This window comes from Dermacentor variabilis, chromosome 8, assembly GCF_050947875.1.
Source record: "Dermacentor variabilis isolate Ectoservices chromosome 8, ASM5094787v1, whole genome shotgun sequence".
Taxonomy (NCBI): domain Eukaryota; kingdom Metazoa; phylum Arthropoda; class Arachnida; order Ixodida; family Ixodidae; genus Dermacentor; species Dermacentor variabilis.
This window is the reverse complement of record NC_134575.1, coordinates 29,040,481-29,056,621: the sequence shown is the minus strand read 5'-3', so window position 1 is coordinate 29,056,621 and position 16,141 is coordinate 29,040,481. Positions and strand designations below refer to the sequence as shown.

Sequence of the window (16,141 nt, the reverse complement as noted above, 5' to 3'; positions counted from 1 at the left end):
CAAAAAAAAGTCAATGACACAATTAATTGGTGCCTCAAGGGGTTACCCGTAAAAACTTTTCTGCACAGATAAAAAATGGCGATGTTGTGATGAGTGGCACAGACCCACCTGCTGCAAGCATCGCTCAGCATCTTTGAGCTCAGACTGCATTTTGTCCATGCGGTCGCGCATGGCCTTCTGCTCATCCTCCTTGGCATTCAGCTTCTCCTCCTGCTTCGTCACCTGCAGCAGGGGTTTCACCTGCGGGCACACAGAGAGACGGCAGGCGTTGTGAACACTAGTCGTCATCATTATCATCATTCACTGACCCTTAAAGACCCCTCGTGGGGCATTGCATACAGCAAAGATGTCAGTTAAACCCCATCATTAACAGGTATATAAACAAAAATAACATGGAAGTAAAAAAAATTGAGATGATCAGAGTCGACTGAATTGGTAAACATGTTTCAAATAAGCAAAAAAAAGTTATCTGGTTTTATATGTTAGAGCAATGATCCAATTCTGAAGCACGCCGTAGTGGGGGTTACCGGATTAATTTTGACCACGTGGAATTTCTTGAACGTGCACCTAAATGCAAGTACACAAGCATTTTTCACGTTTCACCCCCCCCCCCCCCCTTAATGCGGCCGGCACAGCCGGGATCAAAACCGCAACGCCGAGCTCGGCAGTGCAATGCCGTAACCACGGCGGGTTCCAAACAAGCAAACGAAAAGAACATACCAAAGCTAAGTTAAACAAAGAGAGAACTGTACAGTGAGTTATCACAAATCAGTTAATGATAACAGTGTTGAGAAAACAAGTTACCATAATGAACATATCGAAACATCCAAATGAGAAACTGTCAATGAAAGAGACAAATGCATTGCTCATATACAAACGCAGCTCCAGAAGATGGTTGCTGGCGTGAAGTGAAAGTCCACCGAGAATATAAATTCATGCAAGCTTGTTTTGGAAAGACCTGAAGACTCCAAAGGCTACCCTGCAGTTCAGCCATTTTCAAGCCAATTTCCGCTGCCTCCTTATCTCGGTTTAGCAGACTGATCTTTTGCCAATGTACTAGAAGAAACGTACAAATGGATGCGCGCACAAGCAGAGAAAGACAAAGGAAAAGATCAGCTTGCCTTGGTGTAGAGTCGCCACCAAGCCCAGTTGCGAAGCTGGAGGTAAGAGGCACAATTCCTCTGGATGATGCGGATGGCGTTGAGCTGCTGCATCCTCTTCTGGTAGTTGCTGCGAGGTAGAAAAGGACGATTGGAACCGTGTCGGAACACACCACCCTGAAAGTTGAGCATGCCTGACATATTAAACACCGCTATGTCTTTTATATATAATGTCCACCACACATCGTTGGCGTCATCCCATGTCGTGCAGAATTCCTTTTGCCGATGAAAGATGCCTTTTGCCAGTTTTGGCTGTGTAGGTCATGCTGCTCAGGTGACACACAGTCTTGACAATCAAATCAAGACTCTACAAATCTATACCATCGAAACATGTCGTACCAACTACGCCCTATCAAAAGACTATGTTTTTTTATCTGCACACCGGCATGATAGCACAGTCAACGGTACCCTTGTTTAATAACACAAAAGGTGCCTTAGAAAGTCCTAAACTACAAGTACTGTTGTGAAGGTGCACTGTGATGTGAGGCGGACGCAGGGGTTGATGGGCAAATTGGGTTAGGTTAGACGGGGAGATGACGGTCGGCGGGATGTGCTACGGCAGTATTTGTTTGGTCGACACACCACGTTGGTTGTAGTGAATGCTCCTTGCATTTAGGTGTTATTTGAGTTATATTTTAGAAGTACCTAGACAAAATGTGCTCCTTGTCGTGTGCAGTAACCATCCCGAACCCTCCGGACTCGTGTAACGCCATTAGTTCGCCGTGTGTTTCGAGCGATCCACCAGTGTCGACAGTGAGTGCCCTAGTACAGCGCCCGTCCAAGCTGCCTTTGTTCTGCCGAGCTGTTCTGCCGAGCTGTGCCTGCCCGCGCTCTCGTAAAAAGTCTGGTACTGGAGCTTCGAATCGTAGTGTATGGAAGACTGTTGAAGGTTGTGCTTTTGTGGAGCTGGAGTTCATCGGAAGTTCTACAGTGCTTGCGCCAGAGAAACGTCGGTGCCTCTCTACCTGTTAGACGAAGGAGCGTTTGCCAAGTCTTGAAAGGTAAGCAAGTTTGGCGCTTGCGCGCATTCTTGAAGCTTATGATTTACGTAATGAGCGCTGTGTAACTAGCTAGAGCAAAGCGCTTTCCTATCGTATGCTAGGCATGTTGCTGTGCACATTTAGCAAGCAATTTCACGAAAGCTTCCTCTGATGTTACAGCGTACTTGCATTCTGCTACCCGCCTTGATTGCTATGCCTGAATGGGCACACAATTATGAAAACACATTGAAAGTTGGTGTTCGTTCGGTAGTTTCCTGGCAAGAAGTTATTCGCTATATAGGCATTCCCGCAAGTACAGTACATGTGTAATGTATACGTCGATGTATCATGGGCTTCGCGCGTTGACACACGATTGCTATGTTTGACGCTTAAGCAAATAGAAGCTTGTATGAAGGTTTTTGTATGTATACAGTTCTGTTTGGAGGTCCGCGTCGCGAGAACCTGTGTGTATTGTTTATGTTCTTGAGAGTCTTCGCGTATTTGTCTTCTATGTTACAGCGCGTATAAAGGCCGATATTACAATAAGGAGGTTTATTTTTAATCTAGACATTTCAATCAGACGCCGGCCTTTAAGAAACACAGACCAACCAAACCTTAATAACGAGATGTCAGCTCTTGCAATCGTAGGTTACGGCAGTGCGTAATAATTTAAAGACTGCGATTTTGTAGCGATACTTACCCCTCGATTCTATATCACTCTTCTCGCCCACCGCTAACGGCCGGCAGTTGCAGTACGTAGCACGGGCCGGGGCGTCGGTCAGACTACTAACGAATAGCGAAAAGGAATAGCATCGCTACAAAATCGCGCTCTTTAAATTATTACGCATATTTTGTGCACAATGAGATGTTATAAACACATCTTGCATGTACATGAAAAAAAGGTTTACAACAGAGATAACATATATGCATGGGCACATATATGTGTCAATAAAATACTCGAGCCTCTTTCTGCCTACAGAAAAAGAAGTTATGTCTCCTCGAGGGCATGGCTGCTTGCACTAATGAACCTCCAAGGGAAGGTTTTCTCTAATCCCTATTTTTGATATCTAATTGCTTATGTGACATGTCATATACAAACTGCTTGCATCAATTTCTCATAGGGATGAGCTGTCTAAAATTTAATTTTCAGTAATAATTGCAATAATTAACTCCTTTCAGCTGTCTTCTAATGACTATAAACTTCTATGCTTCGACCTTGACAAACCTTTTATGAAATTAGTTTGATGAGGCCCAATATACAGGGCTTTCTAAATTGAAGGTATCACTACCTATTAAAGACTATGCTAACTATGAAAATGCTGCTTGTGTATGTGGTTTATTCACTCTGTCAGACAAAATCTTTACACCCAAGTGCAGTCAGTAAATTGAAAACTACATGTCTGCAAGGGGAAGTCAGAATTGTATTTGAAGACAATTGCATCTTGTTTGATAGTTCTCGAGCACTAGTGTGTCACTAATCGAGCACAGCTTGGCCCAATACTCGATGAGGCTTGAAGCTTTCAATGTCTGCTAATCACTAAAACAGCACCAGATCTCACTCTCTGTCAAGGGGTGGCACACATTTGCTTAGTTCTAGGCAGATGCATGTCTTTCTTTCGCATTGAAGTTCCCAATACTTTCTAGTCTTACGTAAAAGTACACAGCTCAGTACAATGCATGTATGGTATACGTAAGGCTGCTTTGTTCTTTAAACCGAATCAACAAGAGCAGCTACTTCTGTTTTTGCAAACCTTACCCTATTTCCTAACCATTCCTTGATCATACATGTATAAAATGAATCTGTGCATGTATTGTTTCACAGGTAGACATCGGTGGCGGTGTATATGTTGAAAAGGGCCTGCTGAAGAGGCTGTGCCTGGATGCTAACTCAGGCTTTCACTTCGCGGAGGGCCTCCTTAAAGCCCCTTTTTCAATAGAAGACGTTGAAGGGAGGTCCTTCTTTGGGCGGCTGTCAAATGTCTTCCACAGAAGGATCCGTTGGATTCCAAGAAGGTCAACACCATACTAGGTATGTGTGTCACAAAGAAGCATCTTAATATTCTTTGTGTAGTTTTCAACAAAACTCCTTTCATGGCAATTTCAGTGCTATCTTAGGGTATACTCCTTTCTTTCCAGCTAAAATGGCTATTAACCTGATTATAATAGCATATTTTAATGCAAGCTTTGCCACCATAACTAGAAAATTGTCATTACTGTTGGCATATGTATTTTTGTGATAGAGGCCCTGGTCATATGAATGCACTGATCATATAATATCCTGTCTTGTGGAAAGCTAACATGTTTAGTAACAAGCTCGCTTTGACAATGTCTGCCTGCACAGCAAAGGCATTTTCTAATCTTGCTGTAGAACGTCCATAATGCCTGTTCAACTGCTTACATGTTGCTTGTATCATTTCGTGGTTCTTAAGTGCAACACAAAAGTCAACTCTTCTATGTACCTGTGCCCAAGCAAAGCTGCAGCACAGTTCTGACTGGCACCTTGCCTTTCCTAAGATAATTCACACATGAAACTTCAATGTACTGGTCACAATACGAATATCGAAGTTCATTAAACTGAAGTTGATTTACAGCTTTTGTTTGTAGATGACAATTGGTATGATAGAGCTTATGTGTCATGCATCTGTTGGTGTTACGCACATTCATCACGCTCCCAGCTCTAATGCACTAATTCAGTCATTTCATGCATTTTAGGACTTTGCAAAAAACAGGTGGAGATGTTTAGAGCTCACAGGGTTGAAAACTTGTGTCTTGTGCACTTCCTTTTTAAGAAACAGATGCATTGTGTGTTGCAATGTCACTGTAGCAAAACTAATATATTGCCTTTTTTCTTCTCTTTTCTAGACTACACAACGCAACATTTCAGCCTACTTCCAGGGCAGCTGGAGAACTCGTCCTCATTACTAGCCCGGGGATATTAAATGGATGTGTTCAAGCACAAATGTAAACCTGTCTTCTTCTGTTGCATGTCACACCTAGCCACTTGGCAATCACTATTCGCCACAGACAGATCGTTGACAGGATGTTACTAGCAAGTCGTTAGGATATATAAAGGTGGTTAATAAATAGTCGCTGCACAGTTTTTGGGAAGTAAATAAAGATTTTATTCAGAAATAATTAAAGCTTATTTTTGCAATATATAATTGCAAAAGTAATTACCTCTGAATAAAATTTTTATGTACTTCCTAAAAACTGTGAAGCGACTTTTTATTAACCACCTTTATACATCCTAACGACTTCCTAGTAACATCCTGTCAACTATTTGTCTGTGGCGAATAGTCGACAGGATGTTACTAGCATGTTGTTAGGATGTATAAAGGTAGTCAATAAATAGTCGCTTCACAGTTGACACTTTCTACCGACATAAGATAATAAGCAGTCGGTAAGAATTCTATCGACATTTTATATCTATACTTTCAATTCAATATAGGTGGCCAATAGTCGGTAGGAGGTTACTAGGAAGTTGTTACGGTGTCTAAAGACGGTGTATAGAATGTCGATAGGTTCTAGTAACATTTGTCTAAAGACGGTTTATAAAATGTCACTAAAAATTTTTGTAAGGGGCCACTGAAAGGTGGTGGTCCGAGGTTCGAGTCCCGGACCAGGACGAATTTTTCTTCAACTCTGAGGCTTTTCTTTAAAGGAAACCCGTACGGGTTTCCTTTGTAGCAATTGCTACGAACGGGTGGATGTCCGATTTTCGCGTTATTAATGTCTTCATTTTTGCGCAAAAAAACAAGGACAACTGATGGTTTTGATTAGGCAGATCCGTTGTTCCCTTTTGTTTGGCCCCACACATCACAACGCACCTGTATTTCGGCATTCTGCATCTCAAAGGCCTGGGCACTCTTGAACAGGGCCCTCGAGGAACTCGAGTCGCGCGCTTCGCCTAGTCAAGGTCGGACTGCAGGCGCTGGCATCGCTCCGTGGTGTCGCTGCGTGCCCGCTCCAGGTCGGCAAGCTTGACCGACAGCTCCTGCAGCTGGAACTCCAGGCCCTTGCGACGCCGGTCCGACTCCTGGCGGGCGGCACTGAGGGCCTTGATCTCGTTGGCCATGTCCACGTTCTCGGCCTCCAGGTTGGCCTTTTGCTTCTGGAGCGTCGCCTTGGCCTGCACGTTTTTTTGGGAGACGGCAAGGTCGGTCAGAGCGACGGACGTGTGCAAATCAACCATGGACCCACCTCGCTACAAGTTTCACTACAGACGACTGCTGCAAAGGCTGACGGCAACTGAAGTCCTTGGCAAAATAAAGGGCAACTATGGCAAATGCACCTACATTTTCATTTTATTATTATTATTATTATTATTATTGTTATTAATATTATTATTATTATTCAGCGAAAAACCGAGACCCTTTAGATCAGAAGACAGGGATGTAAGGATAAAAGAATTCTACGATAGAAGCAGGGCCGAGGATCCACTCACACCCTTTAATATCCTCCTACGCTAATTACATTATGGTGTCATTACATTAATTACTTAGGCTACATCAACAAGCATTTTTATCACAATTCCATTAAGTATAATTAGATGCCTGAAGTTGCCATTACATCAATTAGGTTGGTTTGAAATCAGCTGGATAAATCTAAGACTGCTCGAAACATCGGCGATGACGAGTGCAATCTTTACTGCAGCCCCGACGCCAGCACGATGAAGTGAGATGACAGGGCGACATGGTGGAAATTACGCAGCTTAAACACACACAGACAGAAGAAAACACAAGGACGAGCGCTGTCAATTTGGTCGGTATAACGTAAAACTATTTCGTTCTGTTTCTATTCCAACATGGCCGACACCGCTCGCTCATTGGTCGAATTTTTTGAGGCCGCGCCCATTTTTCCTGCCTGTCAAGCGACGTCAGGAATGCACAAAAACTGCCACGTCAAAGTGACGTTTACGCACTCATTATGCTAAATTATGCCGAACAAACCCGGCGAATTCGTGGAACAACCGGTGAGTGCCCCGTTCCGTTTGGAATAGAAAAAAATGGCGGCCTTCGTGATTGCGTTGGCGGCGGCGGCGGCGGCACGTCAGTCCGGGCGCGGGAGGAGGGAGCCCGAGGATGCGTTTGACATGCGAGACGATCAGTTTCGGCGGCACTTTCGCCTGAAGAAAGAAACTGTGCGGTGGCTGTGCGACGAAGTGGCGGAGGAACTCGGAGGCGTGAGAACTTCAGCGCTGTCGGTGGAGCGGCAAGTGTTGTGCGCGTTGCGATTCTTCGCAACGGGCAGCTTTCAAGCCTCGGTAGGGAGCGAGGAGACGATCGGCGTGACCCAGCCTGCGGTCAGCAAGTGTGTGCGACGCGTGGCGGAGGCAATCGTCCACGCCGGGGCCCGCAACAAGTGGGTCCATTTCCCGAGGACGTCGGAGGAGAAGGCGGCCGTGAAGGAAGGGTTCCTTCGACGCGGCTCCATTCCCGGCGTCATCGGATGCGTGGACGGCAGCCTGATAGCCATCATCGCACCGAAGGGCGAGCAGAAGGCGGCATTCATGTGCCGCAAAGGCTACTACGCCCTCAACACAATGTTCGTAAGTATCTTAATTTTTGTCTAATTTGCCCGTCATAGCAACGCGTGGCTTATCTGCTGTGCGCGCTCTCGTCAGATCTGCGACGCAGGCATGCGGATCCTCGCCGTCGACGCTCTGCGACCGGGGTCAGACCACGACGCCCACGTCTGGAGAACTACGTGGTTGCGTCGTCGGTTCCTGGAGGGGCATATTGCCAAGGCCGGCGAACACCTCCTTGGTGAGCAGCGGGAAAATTTTGTACAGTTGCAATTCTGGCAGCATGCAGCAAAGCGTGCTCGCGCCGTAGGAGAATATTGAAGCCCGAACGCCTTATGTCATAGTCAGGTTATTCAGTATAGGCGAGATGTAGAAATTTTGCAATGGTATCTGCACGAAACAAAGTGACAACACACCTGCGTTGTACTTTAAACTAATTTTTAATGTGGGTGTACAGTGCACGCGTTGTCACATTCTTTTTTACACTGACAGTCATTTGTGAATAAAGACTACACAAAGAGCTGCCTTGCTGCAAATAGGGATGCTACTATGTCCCAGCTATTGTTATCTGTGATCACAGATGCGTCAGGTGCTCAGCCTGTACATTTCTTTATTACAGCCTTTCTGTAGTAGGTACATTTTGCATGACCCATGCTTCGCCTACTAAACTTTGTGCAGATTTCACACCATGTTTTATGATCCTGCAGGTGACAGCGGCTACCCCCTGGAACAATGGCTCCTGACCCCAGTCACAAGCCACCCTCCCATACACACTGCAGAAGGCAGGTACAACACTGCACATGCTGCCATGCGGTCCGTAGTGGAGCGGTGCATTGGGCTTCTGAAGAGCCGCTTCCGCTGCCTTCAGCGGTACCGCGCCCTCCACTACGAGCCAGACCGCGCTGCCAACATCGTTGCAGCATGTGCAGTGTTGCACAACTTGTGTCTTGATGAAGGTGACGTGTTCTTGGATGATGTTAGTGATGACAGCAGCAACAGCAGCAGTGACGATGAAAGTGGCAACCCCTCCCCACAGAGAGTTCCCCGAGTGAGGGCATCACGCATGATGTACCTGAGAGGCTGTGCTGCCCGGGATAGGGTTATTAGCTCATTTGGCACGACACGGCAGCAGCACCAGCACTTCCTGAAAAGGGTGCGAAGGCGGCTGCGTCGACAGTAGCACCGACAGCAGCAATAAACACGTGCCTGACACTGCAGGCAGGTGTTTATTACTGCTGTCTACACACCTAATAGAGAGCAGGAACCAATGTGAAGAAATGTGTGCAATTAGTGGATAGCGTGCTGTTTTTTTTAACAAATCTGCTCAATCATAACCAGCGTTTTCACGTGTCCTCTGCCAGTGAGCTGTTACTACCGGAGATGATTGCATCAATCCACTGTGACACTACATGAGAGCCTTTCATTTAGTACCTGTGGATAGAACACTTTGTGTTCATCAGCAGAATGTTGTAGCCACTTCTCTGGGCAGCTGGGGTTTGCCAATTGATTTGCTGCTGCTGCTGCTGCTGTTGCTTCTGTCATCACCGACACTGTCACCGCCATCTGCACTGTGCATTGGAGGCTGGTCTTCGTCTCCTCGCTTCCTATTTGGGCTGCTGCCAAGCACAACACTTCTCGCTCCACCATGTGTACTGTTCTCACGCACCTTGTAGGTCCTGCGCTATTTTGCCACACAGCCACCGCACAGTTCCTTGACAGAAGGCCAAGTTATGTCGAAAACAATCGCCTGGCATGTCGAGCGCGTTCTTCTCCCTTGGGAGAGTGTACATATGTAAATAGAGTTCTGAAATTGAAAGAACACAAATTGTAAATAGTCATTTCAAGTGCCACTTGTATTGTTTAAAATCGTTTACTTATATCTGCATTGTAAATAAAACCATGTGATCCATTTTTAATGCCATCTTTCATCAAAGCAAATGACAGACAAGTACACAGAGCATGGCTTCATGGCGCCAAAATAGCCGTGTGGTGTTCACTACATGGGACCCAGTACACTACCAGTGGCAGATGTTAAATTGCATAAATATGACACGAGCATAATGATATTTTTTTGAACTCGCAGACAACCATTTATCTTCATCCAGCAACTTAACAGCAAGAAAGATGTCTTGTCTATTATGTAGTTGGTATGTTTGTAGTACAAAACAGTTTCTTTTCAATGACTAGTGCCGTAATAAGATCACAGTATAAAGCAGCCATGACATGCTTTTAAGGAACAAGTGTGAAAATGCTTGGCACTTCAACGGTATTTCATATAACGGCTGCAAGAGCAGCCTGGCAGTGAATGTCAAGATAGCGGCCACATCGATGGCTCCGTTACGTATGTCGCAAACTCTTCTGTACTACAATGGGGACTAGATTGTGTTGCTATCATAGGTAAGGACACCTGAAATATCACAATAACCATCACAAGTAACAGGTGCTTGGTGTTAACAAAAATACCAATTCGGCCACTTTGCGTAGGCACGAAAGGTTTGACATTGCAAACATGACATACACATGGCATGAAAATTGATTTCCAGTTATCACAGCATTGTAGTTATTAAGTGCACCTGTATGGTGTGCGAGACAATGTCGTAGTTGCCGTAAAAGTGATTGCATAGTGCATCTTCCGTGGAAGAACAGTGCACATTGAAACATATCAGTAACAGCGAAACAAAAGTGAACAACACCTAATGAAAATATGGCAAAAATTGTACATATAAGTTATACCGTCTCACTTGGTCAAATAAAAATACACACGAAAAGAAATGAACTTGGGGAAAAAAATACAGTTAGGAACAGAAATGCAAAAATTCTACATATAAGTTATATAATGCCTCACTTGGGCAAACTTGCACTACAAATGAAAATACACATAAGAGAAATTACCTTGCAAAAAAATATGATTAGGGACAGAAATGTACGGAAAACAGCCATATCATCCTTTAGTGCTACATAGAAAAAAAAAACATGCATTCGTGTTTCAAGTGACATCACAGCACTATCAGTCTTCGCTGCCATGATCACGCATGACCTGCACATCAGTTCACAAGACTAGCTACAACTTGGCGGCACAACAGCTTGCGAGGACGTATGGGCACCACCACCAAATGCTGCAGCGGTGATTTGAACTGAAAGATAGGCAACACTTGTACCTACACAGCACTAAAGGATGATATGGGGGGAAAAAACTGTCCCTCATAGCTGAGGCGGCTCGCGGAGGTGAGCCAGGGCAGCCAGCAGCTTGCGCAGTGTGGTTGCGATGAGACTAGTGGCCTCTCGCGAACTACGCATCTCGGCTACCAGCTGCTGCATGACCTGCCGGGTCGCCCTCTGCTCTTCCACCGGCTGCTGGTGATGCTGCGAAACAAATTCATTTAGTTAGCTACAGGTTATGCAATGTAAATGCTCGATTTGCACTGTTTGCAAGTGTTGCAGTTTCAGCAAGGTTACTCTTGAGGGCAGCGAGATCATTTACATATGACATGACAAATGGCCGTGCAAACGTACATGGTCTGTTATGTTAAAAACGTGTGAAACGTAGCAAATGCTACCAAGCTGCCTCTGCCTGTCAGAAGACAGTATTGGTGACTAGTTGAATTGTTAAACAATTGACGATCATGCTGTGGCGATACATGCAACCATGGAAATGGTTTGTAAGTTGCTATGTGTTAAAGAACACCTCAAAGGAGATTTATAAACGTGCATGAGCCAATGAGCCAAATGACTACAGATGCCTCTCATGTGTAACATGGTTGTAATGTACATTATTACCATGTGCACTAATCACCTCTTCAAAAAATGACCCGGCCAAGTTGTACGCACCTGCCTATTTTGCTGCAGCAACAGCTGATGGAAGTTGGCGGCTTCCGCATTTGCCGCCTCAGCTTGCTGCCCCTGCCGCGCATACTCGGCGGCTGTACTGCAGGACGCGTCCTCCAGCAGCTGTTGGCGGGGTGGCCTGCGGGGCTGCTGCCGAGCTGATCGTCCGTAAAAATAAAATCAGTACACAGTTTTAAAAAAATTTCCCCTGCAAGTTATATCCAGCAGAAGTATCTGTACCGCCCGCACGGGGGAATGTATCACTGCGCAGCAATGTGTGGCAGAGAAAAAAAAATGACTCTCTGTTACAGACCACGTTCGATTTAAATCAGGACCTACATTCGGAGACAGTTGCGATCGTTTATAGAAAACGTTTGCTTACCAGCCATCTGTTGAGATGCCTTCCAACCTTCATCGATTCTTCAGTATCCTATGCGAATAAAAGCAAAAGTGAACACCATGCGATCACCGCAGCAGATGTTCATATGCTACTGCTCAGTCACTAAGCACAAGAAAGAATGATGTGTTTACTCACCGAGCACTACGCTTTCACAGTCTTCCTGATGTTCACAGCTTCCAGAATTCTTCTCGGGCGAAAGTACCTCGTACGGCGAGATTTCATCTAATCGCGTTACGGACAAAAATACACCAAGAGCGGCCAACAGAACCGATCAGCTGTTTTCGCGTAGCCGCCATCTTAAGTGTGCGTAGCAAAATGGATTGGATGCGGAATTGGCACGTGTGTGGCTATGACTCGAAAAATTAAAATATTTGTGTTTACTTTCAAGCGCGCTTCAACTTGTCTTGCGTTAAAACATTACAAAACACTTTTACTCTCAGCGACACACAATTGTTCTTTTATCAGACGTTTATATCTAAATGTCACTTGCTATACGGTCACTTTGCAAATAAAAAACAACCAAAACATGCTTCCGGCAACGATGGAGGCTGCTGATTGGGCAGATTGAAAAACGTCGCTGGTTCCCGCCCCCATACGCAGAAACTATGGCGTCATTTTGACGTCCGGAGTTTGGAACACTTTTTGTTTGGAATAGAGTTACGTTATCGCGCCCAAAGTTACGACACGCAAAAGAGCCCACTGTACTAGAAATTTACTGTAGCGAGGCACAAAGTTGGATGAGTTCGTTAAGATTCATGGTGGAAAAATGAACCTGAACCGACTCGTCCGGCTCCCTGCCCTGCTACGCAGAGAAGCCTCCTTGTTGCTAACCTTCTTGAGGTTGTCCAGCTTGTCATTGAGCTCCTCGAGTGCCTGGGCGTGCTTCTGCCTGATCTCGCCCACCTGCAGCTCGTGGCTCTAGGCCTCCTCCTCGAGCGACCGCTTGAGGCCCACCACTTCCTGCTCGCGCTGCTTCTGCAGCTCCCGCTGGGACGCCGTCGTGTCCAGGGAGTCCAGCAGCTCGTTCTTCAGTGCCTCAAGTTCCTGGACAACAAAACGAAGTGCTTTCCTTGATCGAAGCAAATGAAAAGCAAAACACCGCTTTCACGTGCACTGCAACTTGCCACAGCTGAACTGAAAACAAAGGGGGGGGGGCGGAGGCTTGCCATCGACTGTTGGCACCGCAGTACCTCGGTGCAAGGAGTAGACCTGGGGGGCTATTCTGCAAGCCTCCACTTCATCTGCTACATGGAGTTCTGACTGGCTGGGCTGGGGTACGCGTCAGAAAGTGACAGGCACTCCAAGCCAATTAGCACTTCAGTAGCAGACGAAGTGTACGTGCCCATTAGGTGGACGCTTACAGAATAGCCTCTCCGTCTACGCACTGGACACTCACGACAAAGAAGGAGGCAAGGAGAAGGGAAACAAAGGGCTTTGTTAATCACGACCAGTGGCGTAGCCAGGGGGTGACAAACAAGGCACACTAGCCAAGATGACGCAAGCTTGCCAAGATGATGATGAAGCACAGTGTCTAATGGACAGTGCCCAGCGACTGAAACGCGATACTTGAACTGCATGGTGGCCAGCCATTTAAGCACCACCGGTGAACGCTGGGTGAACATTGACGGAGCCAAATGCAGTCACCAAGCAATCTATCAGACAGGCACTCGCTTTTATTTGATACAAAAATGCATCAGATCGGTGTCCCCAGCACCTGCCGGTAGCGAAAAAGTTCCCACTGCCACGTGCTCAGAGTATCGAGTTTCAATCACTGAGCACCGTACGTTGCACTGTGTAGACTACAATATCCAGCAAGTGTTAGCTTAACGACTTCAAGCTTCACTACAAGCTTTGCAGACTGACAAAGCTACAGAATTAAAAATAAAGCACAGCATTTCACATAGTACCTCGTTCAGGTCCCGCATGCAGTGATGACCCGACTACAATAGCCAGCAGGCGTGGCTTTCCCGACCACAAACTTCACAAACTGGCCAAGGCGACAAAGCCCAGGGTTTGACGTACCTCGTTCAGGTCCCGCTTGAGCTTCTCAGACTTGGCGCGGGCCACCTTCTCGGAGTCGAGGTCCTCCTGCACCTCGGTGAGCTGTGCCTCGAGCTCGCGGAAGGCCTTCTGGGCATGTCCCTTGGCGGCCGACTCCTCGTCGCAGCGCAGCAGGGCCTGCGCGAGCTCCTCGTGCCGCTTGAGCATCTGCCGCTGCAGCTCCTCCACCTGCGCCTTCTTCTCGCCCAGCTGTTCACGCGTGTCTCATTCGCATTTCATTCTGTAAGCATAGTGCAAGAACACCTACTTTCAAGATTCATGCACAAGTCCAGCCAAACAATTTTCTTTCAATTCATTTGCTACCCTTGGGTAAAGAGGAACTTTCTAATTTGGCACTAAGTACCGAACAGCATGTTATGACACTTGTTACACAGTCCTACTGAACGTTCACATCGACTGTCGCCCAGTTGTGTCATTGATTTTCTATGTCACTGAGCTTCTGTGACACTTGAGAAAACGCCGATGTGAATAGCACCTACACTCTATAGAGTCTATATATTTCAAGGCCTATATGCATTGGCTGAAGCTGTAACTACTGCCAGCAAAGTCCGACAGGTGTTAACAGCCATGGCATACATGATACCTTAGATGGGGCCACATGCTGCAAAGCACAAAATAGGGTTATAATTTAATGTTTAAGAAAGTCCTTTTTTGCTAAGATTCTAGCAAACTATCAATATAAAAATCAAGATCAAGTACCTGACTCTTGCCCTGCAAGCAGTCTTCTAGGCTTGATACGGCAGCCCAACGATGAGCCTAAAACCGTGTCAGTTCTCTGCTGCTGCTCACTCTAGTAGTCCTATCAAGCTAGATCTACAAAGGCTAGAATTTCTACGTGCACCACCAGTGCCCAACCGGGCACACCAGTCATGACATTTCAGCTGTTCTAGGAACCATAAACAGACACACAAGAAGCATTAACTCTGATTACCTGCCCAGCGTGCTACTGTAAACACTGAAAACACATTGACTATCACAGCTGTTAACCAATCAGCACAACCACACAATTGACAGGAAAGCCAACAGTACTGAGCCAACTACTGAGAGCTGTTTCACCAGTGTCTGTCGGTTTTCGCAGCTACATCTGCCAGGTATGGTGGCAGTGGGAGGGGTTGGGGGACGTGCCAAATTAAGAAACTAGCATGCAAGACATTACAGTGCAATTATGCAGCCTCCACCAAAAGTGTTCAGGCCTGAGCATGCGCCCAACCAGAAGCTCGCTCTAAGCATTTCAGACGGGCCACTGTTCTCTTGTTCCCAGTTTCGCAAAGCTTTTGGAGGCTAACAACTTCTGTCCTGTCTAGAGAGTTGGAACCCCTACCCTACTTTCCCCCCCAGAAGTTCTAAAGCAACGGGAATTCCACTAACCCTGGTCAGCACATTCATTTTGCAAAACCAAGCAAAGATGGCATGTATGAGAAGAGGTTAGGGCACATTATGCTCCAGCGTTTTTGGCTCGCTGAATTATGTCGACCAAAGCTAGCTATGTCCCATCGGCGGCACCAAGCTCGACAAAAATTTTGCGCTTTACACTACAACCGGCTGCAACTTCACCGACGGCGCTGTTGTCGCGGCAACCGTCACGCACCTGCAGCAAGCAACCCCCCTTAGGCGCAAGCTCCCACTGAGTCATTCTTTTCATCTCTGCGCAAGAAACGGCGGAACGTTTGGCCAACGCGGCCCGGTGTGCTAGCAAAAAAGTAGGAGAGGAGCGACACCGTCTGCATCGTGTCACTGGAGTATAGAAGTAAATTTTTCCCCGTAAAATTGCAGAGTCTGAAGTGCGTGTGTGAGTGTCTTACTGCTCGAGTACAACTTGCCCTTTGGCGTTAGCTCACCAGTTCTCGAGAAAGGCTCAATAAAACGGTGCACCTCTGCACAATCTGAGGAGCACATCTACAAAGTGCCCTCAAGCATGCCCTTTAACCGCCACTCCAGGCAAACACTTTTTCCCCCGTCACGAAAAGCATGCACATGTTTTTTTTTTACACGAGGTTAACAACGTCTAAGGTGCCTAAAGCAAAACCCACAATGTGAAAGTTTTTTTCTTCAGTCTATCATGCCTAACAAGTAGTACCCAGGTGAGTGTGCATGTGAACCTTTCGAACTTCCCTCATTTGCATTATTAAGTGTGCTGCTTTCAACAATACTTCCATGCAATAAACGTTGTGTAACTTGCAAATTGACTGAC

The 16,141-nt window shown here is 46.3% G+C and overlaps 1 protein-coding gene, 1 long non-coding RNA gene and 1 pseudogene across 2 annotated transcripts; 2 read left to right on the top strand and 1 right to left on the bottom strand.

Moving 5' to 3' along the window:
* Nucleotides 1-16,141, bottom strand: part of LOC142591345 (uncharacterized) — a 131,028-nt pseudogene that overhangs the window by 30,159 nt on the left and 84,728 nt on the right.
* Nucleotides 2,022-5,198, top strand: LOC142589923 (uncharacterized). Its single transcript, XR_012830001.1, has 3 exons — nt 2,022-2,161; nt 3,963-4,169; nt 5,003-5,198. It is a non-coding gene; the product is annotated as an uncharacterized LOC142589923 (long non-coding RNA).
* LOC142589921 (uncharacterized) lies at nt 8,442-9,074 on the top strand. Its single transcript, XM_075701636.1, has one exon. It carries the CDS (start codon nt 8,473-8,475, stop codon nt 8,842-8,844), a length of 372 nt encoding a protein of 123 aa, XP_075557751.1. The 5' UTR covers nt 8,442-8,472; the 3' UTR covers nt 8,845-9,074.